The sequence below is a fragment of the Vombatus ursinus genome, unplaced genomic scaffold, assembly GCF_900497805.2.
Source record: "Vombatus ursinus unplaced genomic scaffold, bare-nosed wombat genome assembly UNPS02014841.1, whole genome shotgun sequence".
Taxonomy (NCBI): domain Eukaryota; kingdom Metazoa; phylum Chordata; class Mammalia; order Diprotodontia; family Vombatidae; genus Vombatus; species Vombatus ursinus.
Genome location: NW_020954619.1, coordinates 22603218 through 22616570, shown reverse-complemented (window position 1 = coordinate 22616570; position 13353 = coordinate 22603218). Strand labels below are relative to the sequence as shown.

The window sequence follows — 13353 nt, the reverse complement described above, 5'->3', positions numbered from 1 at the left end:
ATGGTTCCAATGGCCAGTCCAACATAGTTTAGAATCATAGACAGTTAAAACTAGAAGGACCTTGGAGATCTTCTAGTCCAATCCCAACATTTGACAAAGGAGTTAACTGAGGTTTGCCCATAGAGGACATGTAAATTATTCCAAGTCATACAGTGAACTATTGAACTCACCAATGAGGAGAATTAAAGCACTGGGCTGAGACAAAATATTGCTCAATTCTCGGTGGCTATTAGACCTTGGCAATGGAGCATAGAAATGTGCTTCCTTAGGCTGCACTTCATTAAACACCATCATTCCAAACCTCTACTCCCCACTACAAATATAAAAGAAGGCACCCTTTGCTTCTATCCTAGGGACTTGAGCCTGGTCTTCATCTGCTGTGCTGATTCCTCTCCTCCTCAGGGCCCATCCTCAGCCATGTGGAGGATCCTCTTCTTATTCTTTGCCATTATCTATGTTCTCATTCAAATTCCCCCAGGTAAAGGAATCTTACTAGTCAGGAAATCCTGATGAGGCAAAGGGCAGTGGAAAGAGCACTGACTTTAGCACCAGAGCATTGTGTTCAAATCCTGCCACTGCTGCTTACTTCTCTGTGTGTCTTTGGGAAAATCACTTAACTCCTCTCTGGGTCTCCATTTTCTAAAATGAGTGGGGTGGGCTAGATGGTGTCTAAGGCCCCCTTCCAGCTCCAGACCTGTGATCTTATGATTAACAGCAAAGTTGTTCTGTCTTAGACAAAGAAGCTCTCATTAAACCAGGTAAATGGTACTTGCTAGAGCTGATCTCACAAGGGTCCCATCCTGGTATATTACGGTTCAGAGAATGGGGCCTCACTAGCACAGGAACTTGAAAAATATATGGAAATGGGATAGAGGAGGGAAGGACAACAACAAATAGTCCTCGAAGTTGCCTCAAGCAGGCCGATTGTTTCAGAGAAACAGAGACGGTGTGCTCTGTGGGTAGATAAAATAGATCTCCCATTCTTGTCTTTCTGACTGAGGCCAGATCTGTGCTTCTATGACCAGAGTAGGATTCCATCCTTGAATTCTGACACTTCTTAGGGTCAGGGTAGGGGAAAGTCACATAATATAAGATAATCTTTTCCCTCCCCCATGATTTGTGCCAAACTAACTTTTGGAATTAATTTAATTGTCACATACATTTGCTTTTGACTTTAGGTTGCAAAGCAGGACTTGAAGAATACCAGCTAGATACAGGAGGTAAGTTCCCCTGCTTCTGTTACTTAAATCTCAATAGTAATAATTCATATATTTAATAATTCTTCAAGTTTTATAAAGCACTTTCCTTGCAACAACCTATCCAGCTATTTTTTATTCTCTTTATATATTGTGAAAATGAAGCAGGGGAGGGTGGAGAGAGCCTTGTGAACTGGCTTAGCCAGGATCACATCCTTAAACTATCCAAGTGTTACTATTTCCCTTCTATAGATTGGGAAACTGAGACAGAATGGGAGGAGGTGACATGACTTACCCAGGGTCACATAGCTAATAAATATTAGGGGCAAGATTTTAATTAAACTTTCTTGATTCCAGTTCCATCTCTTTTTCCACTACACCACAGTATTGGAAACCTTCCTGATCTTGGCTCTGGGAGTTTAGGAAACTGTTAGAAGCCATAAAGGGGCTATCTTGGGGCAATTGCCCACTGCCAATTGTTATCTTATGCTACCTTCCACAAAATATCCTCTTCATTCCTTAGGCCACGACTTGTCCATGGTAGTCCAGGCTGGCTTGCTTAGTCAGACAGAATACAGTGCTAACCAGCCTTCAATCCCCACATCAAGCATTTAACATTTCACAAAAGTCTCTGCTCTACAGGTCACAAGCTCCTCTGCCATAATTAGCCATTTATCAGATAAGTGGATGCCAGTGGTCACCAGGAAGACTAAGCAAGAGAATGTGGATGATTCAAGCTCAAAATTCTTGCCAAGTCTAGGAAGAAAAGATTAATTCATTCCAAATCCATGCCCTTAGTGAAGGTGGGTCAGCCATATGCGGGAAGGATAGCAGATTACTGTCTCCCAGGTTATAGATTTAGAGCTGTAGGTTTAGGTTAGAGGTTAGGTTTAGATCTCTGGTTAGAGATTTAGGCTATAGAGATTTATAGTAAGAGATGATAAAGATGGGAACCATAAGGGACCATAAAGATGTGGAATAAAAGAGGTTAAGTGATTTGCCCAAGGCCATACAACTACTAAGTATTAAAGGTAGGTTTGGAACTCAAGTCTTCTTAGCTCTCAGTATAGTACACTATCCACTATGCCACACGGAGACTTAGTTAAAATAAGATCAAATAATTTACCACTGGAGATTATCTGGCAACATTTTATTGGTTTCTATATAGCCAAAAGGGGACAGGGGCAGGCAGCTCTCTACCTCCTCTACTAAGACTCTGGGCAATACTTCTCCCCAAATGGAATTTCTGATGTAGTATTTTGTCCATGTGATTTTGTTAGTATTTTCACCAGCTTTAATCCGATGAAAATCAAAGCTTGGGGTATCAGCGGTGAGTGTGAATAAATTCAACTTAGGCTGCTACTCCTCACAGAGAGAAAACTCAGCCCTACTCCTACCCAGTCCCTATTCTCCCCTACCATATATTTCCACCATTCACTCTGCAATTCTTTTGTGGTACAGTGAGAGAATCTTCAGATTAAGAGTCAGAGGACCTGAGTTCAAATTCTAATGGTACACTTACCATCAATATAACCTTGGACAACTCAATTCTCTGGGTCTGAGTTTTCTCATCTATAAAATAAGGAGACAGGACTAGAGAAATTCTGAGGTCTTTTCCTGCTCTAAATCTATTCTCCTAGATCTGTGATTTTAGAACTCTTGCTTACACATTCCTTTTATCTTCTGGTTCTCCCTGAAACTTAGCTTTTTCCTATACCTCTTGTTACTTTCTGCAAGTTTTATCACTTCTTAATTAACACCTCCCCCTGTCCCGACATCCAAGACCATTAGGAGGTGTTAACATCCTTTTTAAAATTTTTTTCTAATTACATGTAAAAAAAATTAGCATTCATTTTTTTAAATGTTGAGTTTCAAATTCTTTCCCCCCTTTCTTTCCTCATCCACTCCTTTGAGACAGCAAGCAATTTGATATGGTTTATGCATGTGCAGTCACACAAAACATATTTCCATATTAGTCATGTTGTAAAAGAAAACAGATCAAAAAAGAAGACAAGAAAAACAAGGAAAGCTTAAAAAGTATGCTTCAATCTGCATTCATACCCTATTAGTTTTTTCTCTGGAGGCAGATAGCATTTTTCATTATATGTCTTTCAGAGTTATCTTGGATCATTGTATTGCTTAGAATAGCTAATTCATTCACAGTTGATCATTGTATTGTATTACTGTTACTCTGTACATTTTCCTGGTTCTGCTCATTTCACTTTGCATCAGTTCATGTAAGTCTTCCCAGGTTCATCAGAGAGCATACTGCTTGTCGTTTCTTATAACACAATAGTATTCCATCCCAATCATATGCCACAACTTATTCAGCCATTCCCCAGCGGATCAGCATCCCCTCAATTTCCAATTCACTAACTTAACATCTTAGTCTCTACTGACTCTTCCAGACCCTTCTTCTGCCACCATCACTCAAGAGCCAATTCTATCTTTCAGACTCACCCCATTCTGTCTAGATACTTATTGATGTCACATAGAGACCTCCTAGATACTCTCTCTCCTAATTAGTAAGTTCAGTGGCTGACTTCTAGCCTGTTTATCCATCCCAAATGTCTCCTTCAAATACTTCCAACCTCACAGTTCCTCAACCACTTCTACTCCCATTTCTGATTTTTCCAATCTACCTCAACTACACATGGAAATGTAGACAACATCCTAGCTCAACTGAATTTTTTCCATAGGCTGAAATTCCAAATTATGACTTTTTTCTAACTTACTCTTCACTGTACTATGTTGTTTCTTTTTTAAAGTCTGCTTTTCACTTCTCTGTAGGCTTTGCAGTTTGTATAGGCATGTCTTAAAAAGCTGGACCTAGGTAGCTGATCTTTTTTGGGTTTCCTATTTAAGTTTGGTAGCATTTTCACTTTTATCCATCTTATCTACCCCCATTAAAGGGAAAGCTTCAAGAAAAGAAAGACTGAGTCATTTTTTTGTTGTTGTTGTTCAGTCATTTCAGTTGTCTGACTTTATGACCCCCATTTGGGATTCTCTTGGCAAAGATTTCTTTCTCCAGCTCATTTTACAGATGAAGAAATTGAGACAAACCTCATTCAGGGTCACAGAACTATTAGATGTGTGAGACCAGATTTGAACTCTGTCTTTCTGACTCTAGACCCAGTGCTCTATTATCCACTGTGCCACCTATCTACCCACATCATTTTCTTCCTTGGTAACTTTGAGGACCCCAGTGTATTCAGTGCAGACTGTGAACCCATCTTATACATGTCAATAGTTACATGGGGCCTTCTATTTCCCTCTGCCCATTCAACCAATTTAAGCACCTTAGAAAAGTGTCAATGAATGTCTGATCTTAGCAGGTCTTTTTCCAGTGCAGGTGAGCTTAAGATCTGTGCCACATGCAGGCTTGGGAGAGGAAAGTGTCGCAGAAAATGTAAAAGTGATGAAACAGTTGCTGGATCCTGTAAGCAAAGCATGCTCTGCTGCCGTAAAAGAATACCATGACCCAGTCAAGACAATCTTCACTCTGAGAAATGGAGCCAACTATTCATGGATCCTTATTGCCAAGGTTCAATGGGCTATCTCTGGAATGTAACCCTCGTGTCAAAGACTCCTTCCTGTCACAAAAACTCCAGGGACACTTTGTGGGCTTCTCAACTTCTTTCTGGCTTATTCTGTCCCTGTTGAGGTAAAACCCAGAAATGTCTGTATCTGTAACTCCTCACCAAGGCTATATTGCACTCAATAATTTTATTAATTTGTCTCATTTTTTAGATAAAACCTGTGTCAGGATATAGCCATACACGGCCATCAGCTCGCCTTACAAATACTCAGACTCACAAAATATCAAAACACAAAATAGCCTTCATTTAGTTTTTTTCTCTTTCTTCCATTTAAACTCAGTTCAAACACTACCTTCTTCATGAAACCTTTCTTGGTCTTCCCAACTAGCACAACCTTCTCTTCCTCTCTAATCACTTTGTATTTATTTTGTATAACACAATTACATATGTATATGCTGTCTCCTCCAATAGAATAGAAGCTCCTTGAGATCAAGGGGTTTTTTTTTTATTTTTATCTTTATATTTTCAATGCCTACCAAGGTTCCAGATACATACTAATTACTTAACAAATGCTTGTTGATTGATTAATTTCATTTACACAATAAAAGACATAGAAAATATTCAATGCCTGTGTCAACAAAGAGTCAAGATAGCCCAGTCCTCATTGCAGAGGATCTCCACCTTCCTCTAGAACCTCTACATTATTTATTATTTACAGTACTGTATTGGCTGAGTCCTCTTTAAGGGGATGAATTCAAAGTTTGCTTTCAGTATGAGAGCTCTAAGTCTTGTATTCCTTTCAGCACCTACTCTGCTTCTATTCTCCACCTTACCACTCTTTCATTGGTCCTTCTCTGGCACAGAATCAAACAATCTAAGAACTGGAAGGTATCTCAGAGGACATCTGATTCAACTCATATCTGACCATTAGTCAGTCTTCAATCACACTACTGCCATTGTCATACATTACGAGTAAGCATTGTGGTCCTTTTCAACAATATTCAGTCCTCCTTCTCAGTGCTGCCATTGTCCTTTGATTCTGACCACCGTCACATCCCAGCTCCCAAAGAACAATAGGTCCTCTCTACTCCATCTGTATGGTTCTCACCAGCATCCACAGTTGCTATTTAATATCTATATGCTCACCTTGTAGGAATAGAGGAAACCTACATGTAACAGCCTTATGTTAAATTCCTTTGCTAAATCTAAATTCCTAACCAAACTTCAAGGATTACTTCCTCCATGAAGCCATCACTGGTTATTTTAATCCAAAGTTATTCTCCTTTCTCTGAATTCCTACATATACATGTGTGTATATCACAAATGCATTAAATCTGGAAATTAATTTAGGTAGTATCATCATTTTTATTGTATTGGCAAAACCCAATCATTATCAATGACTAACCCTAAAATCATTTGTTCCCCTTTATTTCTGTAAAGAGTATCTTGTAGTCATATTCATATACAAGACATGGTATTTGGTATAATGTCTAGAGTGTTGCACTTAGAGTCAGTAAGACCTTGATTTGCTTTCTACCTCAGGCACTTAACTAGCTGGGTAACTGAACAAATCCCCTTGCCTCTCTGGGTTTTAGTTTCCTTATCTATAAAATGAGGAGGTTGAACTCAATGACCTCTAAGGACCTTTCAAGTTCTAAATTTATGATATTATGAAATCTCATGTGTGTGTGTGTGTGTGTGTGTGTTGATAAGTTAACTCCCAGATTTTTATTATGCATTTTGTAGTTACTTTGAATGGAATTTCTCTTACTATCATCTATTCCCATTTTTGTTTACTATATAAAAATTCTATTTTTTAAGAATTCAATTCTTTGAGGTTTCCTTAAACTTAATCACATTATCTACATTTAAGGATAGTTTTTTTTTTCTTTTCTTTGTTAATATTTATATCTTTGAATTTTTCCTGGTCTCATTGTGATAACTAACATTTCTAGAACTATGTCAAATAATCATGGGGAGAGAAGACTTCTATGCTTCATCTTTGTTTGTACTAGAAAAGCTTCTAGCATTTTTCCTTTACAAAGAATGCTGGTTCTTACTTTTTAATATATGTTTTTGATCATATTTAAGGAGAGTTTTTCATATATATGATTTTTAGGATTTTTATCACAAGTGAATCTGAATTTTTTCAAAGATTTATATGAACTGATACAAAGTGAAATAAGCAGAACCACAAAACTATGCAAAATGACCGCAACAATAAAAAGGGAAAGAACAACAACAAATTTAAAACTGAATGTTGTATTATTATAATGGTCCTGAAAAAAGAGATAAGATGAGCACTTCTCGCCCTGCTTTGCAGAGGTGAAGAGTTATGGGTATGTAACACTCCACATACTCTCAGTCTTGATTAATTTGTTGTTTTGTTTTTCTAAACTACTTTTTTTCTCTTGCTATTTTATCCTCTATTACAAGGGATGGTATTCTGAATGGGAGAGAGAAAAGGATATGATGGTAAATGAAAACAAAGTAAAAACAAAATATGTCAATAACCTTTTATTTTAAGTTTATGGAGGTCAAGCCCTCCATGCCCACTTTGAAGGCATTAGATCTTGTTTATACAGTTTGGGATATGGAAGAACATTATGAGACCATGTGGTCATTTTCTGTATTCACAGGAAGTGAATAGTAATCACTTCCACTGCAACCACAATAATTGCTCAGACAGTCTCTGGTTGAAGTCCTACAATGATAGTAAACCTCATTACCTCCATCAAATATATATATGCATATATATATATATATTAATACTGTACTCTGCAACTAGGCACCAATCTTCCAGAAATGATTTTATTTAATTTACAATTATCTAATTCTTAAGTCATTTCAGACTTCAAGAGAGAGAGATATTCAGAATGATATAGTTTCTCTATGTTCTCCATCATGCCTCTGCCTCAAGATGTTTTTAGATGTTTAATATGAATGTCACTCAAGGAAAAGATAATAATGTTAAAATAGAGTTCTGGGTTAATGCGCCAAAAGGGTCACCATTCAGTTCCTTCCTTGGACCATTTTCTGCAAGTACTGAAAAGGATTTCCTTTCTGAATGCAGTATCTTAACTTTAAAAAAAAAAAAAGAGGGCACACTGTTGTTGATAAGTGCATAAGCAATGATCTTGGGTAAACCAGAGGTACTATACTCTTAGTGAAATTTCAGGTTACCACCCTTAAACCAGGTACCTAATGAAAGGTCTTTTTTTTTTTTTTTTGGTCCCGACTTATTTCATCTTCAAACAGGGTAAAAAATGGGCTCTTAATTAGGGCAGAGATAAAATTATTTCATAATATTTTCAGTTTTACAAATAAGAGGTTTTTTTAAATACCTTCCATTCTCCCAAAGCAACCTATTCTATTGCTTTTTAGGCTCCAGGTTTCACAGTAAAGAGAAAAACATTTATCTCATAGATTAAATACTAACAAACTCCTCTTGCTCATTTAACACACCAACAGGAGCACAGTGATTGTTTATGAGATTCAACATAACATTTTTCATCTATTTATTGAGAAAATTTTGATGGTTCCACAGTCATTTCCTTTATAAATAGCTTTCTTCTCCTCCTCCCAAAAAAAATTATCTATGGGATTATCTATGCTTTAAAATATATTTCCATGATAACATGAAAGAGGATGATGGATGTAGAAAGAAGCACTAACATGGAAAAATGGTCTCTAGGCATCCCATGCTGGTGCCCTACTCAGGCCAGTACTTATCAAAGTACTTATCAGTAGTATCAAACTCAAATAGAAAAAGAGATCACTAAACCATATATAAGGATCCTTGCTGGTTGCATATTGACTTAGAAAATCACATATTAACATGATGTAAGATCATATTTTTATTTATTTTATTAAATATTTACCAAATACATTTTAACTGGACTTGAGAGACCCCATGGGGTCTAAGGGCTACATGTTTGAAGCTCTACTCTAAGTGGCAAAGCCTTTACAGACTTCTGGTGGAAGGTTGTTCCCTGAATAAGAATGTCATAGATAGGCAACATGGTGAATACAACCCTGAACTTAGAGTCAAGAAGATCTGATTTCAGATCCTATCTCCAACCATCACTGTTATGACCATGAATGGCAAGATCCCTTAACATTTCTGAGCATCAGTTTCTCCATCAGAAAAATGAGAATAGTAATCTCTGTCGTACCTACCTCACAGGTTAATTGTAAGGCTCAAAGTAGGTAATATATTGTGTAAGGTGCCTAAATAGCACTTAAAATGCTATGTGTGTCAGTTACTAATATTTTCTATGACCACTGATATGAGTTCTATTTGTTTTCTTAAATTTGTACGTTACTTGATCCAGGTGGGGTATACAGGCATTCAGGGAAGACCTCTGGTGTGAGGTCTGCCAAGCCCTTTTCAGGGCTGCTTTCCACCTTTGGTGTCCACCTATCACCCAATTCTCACCTGTGACTCCAGGAAATAGCAGCAGCCATGCCCCAAGTAAACCGTTTTGGCAGACAGGCTAAAAGAGTAACCAACACTCAAACTAACCAGTGAGTTAGTGGGGTATCTACCCCAAGCACACGAATATGGAGCAGTGAACTCTTATTATGGAATAGACAAATGTGAACAATTTGTTCCAACGGGCCACGAAGGTGGTAGAAGCAGGCACTGTGGAGCACTGAGACATTATGATGACATTAAGATCATCCACTGTGTCCTGGGCAATCATTAGTCATATTGACTTTTATCTTGCCACTGGACTTTGATGACTCTGGAAGAGAGAGTGAACTTGATGACTTTGTGTAATTCTGCCTCAGTTAAATCCAATTTCTGTGTGAGTCAAAAGACATCACCCATACCATTTTACCTCGAAGTCCTGTGTTGACAGGCAAGTGACTAAGCAGCAGGTATAGATACCCTGGGAGCTGTAGTAACAACCCTGCACACAGACAACCCAGGTCACAGAGTCATCTTCTCACTGGACTGAAGCAGTATTGGGATTCAGGAGCCCCCTGGGTGTCTGAGTGGCCCTTTTTAAGGATTGCACTGCTCACCTCCTGGTATGAAGAAGGGGCTAGAAAAGGTGCCCTAAAAATTGTCTGCTTCATGTCACCTAAACCTGACTTGCTAACTGTGGCGGTTGGAGCTCCTACCTTTTGGTCAAAACACAAAAAATATACAAAACTTTTGCAAAAATGATTCTACTCACCATTGGTACATGGAATGTGTACATGCTTATGGACAACAAGAAACCCAGTAGACCTGAAAGAAGAACAGCTCTTGTAGTGAGAGAACTTAGCAGGTATCACATCCAAGTAACAGCCTTAAGTGAAACAAAGCTAGCAAATGAAGGCCAGCTTACCTAAGTCAGAGCTAAATACATGTTCTTCTGAAGTGGCTACAGTGATGGGGAGTGCCACGAAGCTAGCGTAGGTTTCATAATCAAGATTAATCTAGTCAACAACGTTGTATGTCTCCCAAAAGGAGGTAACTAGAGGGTCATGACAATGTGATTGCCACCTGCAGGAAAGTGCCATGCTACCATCATCAGCGTAGGTGCTCCCACCATAACAAATCTTGATGAGGTAAAAAAAAAAAAAAATTTACAAAGACTTGAAGACTCTCATCATCAATGTGCCAAAAGAAAACATGCTTATAATTCTGGGTATTTTATCACCAGAGTAGGCACAGACTATCAGACAAGGCATTCCTCCTCCTTGGTAGCAATGGAGTCAGAAACAGCAATAGCAATGATCACTTACTATTGAAGATTTGTGTGTCCCATGACATTGTCATCACCAGCAGCTGCTGGTGTTTTGCCAGCAGGATAGTTCATCGATCGCTAAGAAGATAGCATTTAACTCCATCAAAAGTAAAGGACAAACAAAGCTTAAGGAGATGCAGGATTCTTGGCTCAGTAAGAAGGCAGATAAAATTCAGTTGTACACTGATAGCAACAATCCAAGGCACTTTTATGATGCCCTGAAGGCTATTTATGGACCAAAAACATACGGTGCTTCTCAACTACTCACTGCTGGTGGAGCCATGTTGATTAGTGATATGGACATGATGTTGGAGAGATGAGCTGAACACTTCCATAATGTTCTCAACAGATGGTCATCCACCAATGCTGAAGCCATTGACCTCAACCTCAGGTTAAAGTCAATCCCTCTCTAGCTAAACTTACAACTGAAGAAGAGATCTTGAATACCATTAGGCTCCTCTCGTGTGTCAAAGCATCTGGTGCTGATTCTATTCCAGCTGAGATTTACAAGACATAAAAAAAAACCTGAAATCTTCCAGGTTATATGCAAGAGGAGGTTATCCCCTAAGAACATGAGGATGCCTCCATTGTCCATCTCTATAAAGCAAATAGAAATAGGTTTTCCTGTGACAATCAGAGAGAGCTCTCTCTTAGTCATTGCTGGTAAGATTCTTGACAGAATCCCTGTGAATAGGTTTATCCTTCACCTGGAAAATAGTCATCTGCCTGAGAGGCAGTGTGGCTTCCCAAAGAGTTAAGGAACAGTCAATACGTAGTTGTGCCCGACAACTCCAAGAGAAATACAAGAAGCAGAAAAGAGATCTGTACACATCATGCATCAATTTGACCAAGGCCTTTGATACTGTCAGTCATGAGGGCTTGGGGAAGATCATGGCAGAATTTGGTCGTCCAGAGAAATTAATCAGTACTGAAATCCAGTTTCATGACAGCACGCTTACATGGGTTCTGGATAATGGACGATGCTCTTGTGCTTTCCCAGTCATCAACAGAGTGAAGCAGGGCTGTGTGTTTGTTCTCATGTTTTTGAGTATTATGTTTTCAGTGATGTTGTCAGACACTTTCAAAGAGGACAAAAACAGCCTCAAGATGAACCACCACAGTGATGGTAAAGTATTTAACTTAAAAAGACTAGAAGTCAAGACTAAAAGAGAGTGAGAGTTGGTATGCGACTTTTTGTTTGCAGATGATTGTGCACTCAACGTAGCCTCTGAGGCTGAGATGTAACAAAATATAGATTGATTCTTTCCTATTTGTGCTAATTTTGGCCTGACAATTAACACCAAGAAAAACAGAGATTCTCCAGCAGCCAGCACTTCACCATCCATATGTTACAGCAAATGGAGAAATTTTGAATGCTGTAGATAAGTTCACTTACCTTAGCAATATACTTTCCAGGGATGTACACACAGATGATGAAGTTGACACATACATTGCTGGAGCTAGCTCAGTTTTGGGGAGGCTCTGAAGGAAAGTGTGGGACAGAAGAGGCTATCTACCAAACTGAAGGCCTCTAGAGCCATTGCACTGACCTTATTGCTATATGCCTGTGAAACCTGGAAAATATACCAGCACCATTCCAGGGAATTGAATCACTTCCATTTGAATTGTCTTAGAAAGATTCTGGAGATCACCTAGTAAGATAAGACACTGGACACTGAGGTCTTTCTTAAGCTGAACTGCTAAGCATTCAAACTCTACTGCAGAAGAGTGCAACTCCAATGGGCTGGCCACATTGTTCAATTACCAAATGGATATTTGCCGAAAAGACTAATTTACAGAGAACTCACAAAAAGCAAGCATTCGTACAATGTCAAAAGAAGCAATATAAGTACACTGTCAAGAAGAACTGTAAGACAGATTGTGAGACATTGGAGGCACTGGCACAGGACCACCCAGCATGGTATGCCTACATCAAAGAAGATACTGTACTCTATGAGCAAAGCAGAATTACAATAGCTCAAAAGGAATGTGAGATGTGCAAATTTAGAGACATCTTTACTCCAAATGTTCACATGGATTATTTATGCCCAATCTGTGGTAGAGCCTTCTGAGCTCTTATTAGTCTGATCAGTCAAAGTAGGACACATTATACCTTGACCCCAACATAGTGATGTCATTTTGGTACTCTTTGAACCTGGAGACCAACAACTATTTGACCAACTCAAATAGAAACAGGATGCCTGCTGGCAGCACATTGACCTGGAAAACCATAAATTGACATTATCTATATTTTATTGTATTTTTATTTATTTTGTTAAACATTTCCCAATTACATTTTTGCCACATCTTTTGATTTATTTTTTCAATTATTACACATTAAAATAATGTGTTCCTCCCTCTACCTTCCACATTGAACAAATATTTATAAAAATGAAAATAAAGCCCCCTAAAACATAATTGTTTAATCCTATAATAAAAAGTCCCAAGTTAGTTATGTCCAAACCCATATTTGTCTTTCTGCAATTTAAGTTAATCACTTAGCAGGAGGTTAATGGCATATTTCATCTTTGTTCTTTTGGATTCATGGTTTATCTTGATATTAATCAAAGTTCTAAAGTCTTTCAAAGTTATTTTTCTCCACAATGTTGCTTTATATGGGATAGATTGCTCTACCAGTTTTGCTCACTTCAATCTGTATCAGTTCATAGAGGTCTTCCGAGTTTCCCATGAAATTGTCTATTTCACATTTCTTAAGACAGAATAATATTCTATTTTAGTCATTAAATTTGTTTAGTCATTTCCCGAAAGGAAGCCACCCCCTTAGTTTTCAGTTTGGTGTTGCCACAAAACAGCTGCTCTATATATACATATATATATATATATATATATACATATATACACATATGTGTGTGTGTG

General features: G+C 38.2%; 1 protein-coding gene across 1 annotated transcript; it reads left to right on the top strand.

Annotated features, from left to right (window-relative positions):
* Positions 1–255: 255 nt before the first annotated feature.
* Positions 256–4676, top strand: LOC114026582 (beta-defensin 12-like). Its single transcript, XM_027840295.1, has 3 exons — positions 256–478; positions 1179–1220; positions 4549–4676. Exons 1-3 carry the CDS (start codon positions 256–258, stop codon positions 4674–4676), a joined length of 393 nt encoding a protein of 130 aa, XP_027696096.1.
* The last annotated feature ends 8677 nt before the right edge of the window (positions 4677–13353 follow it).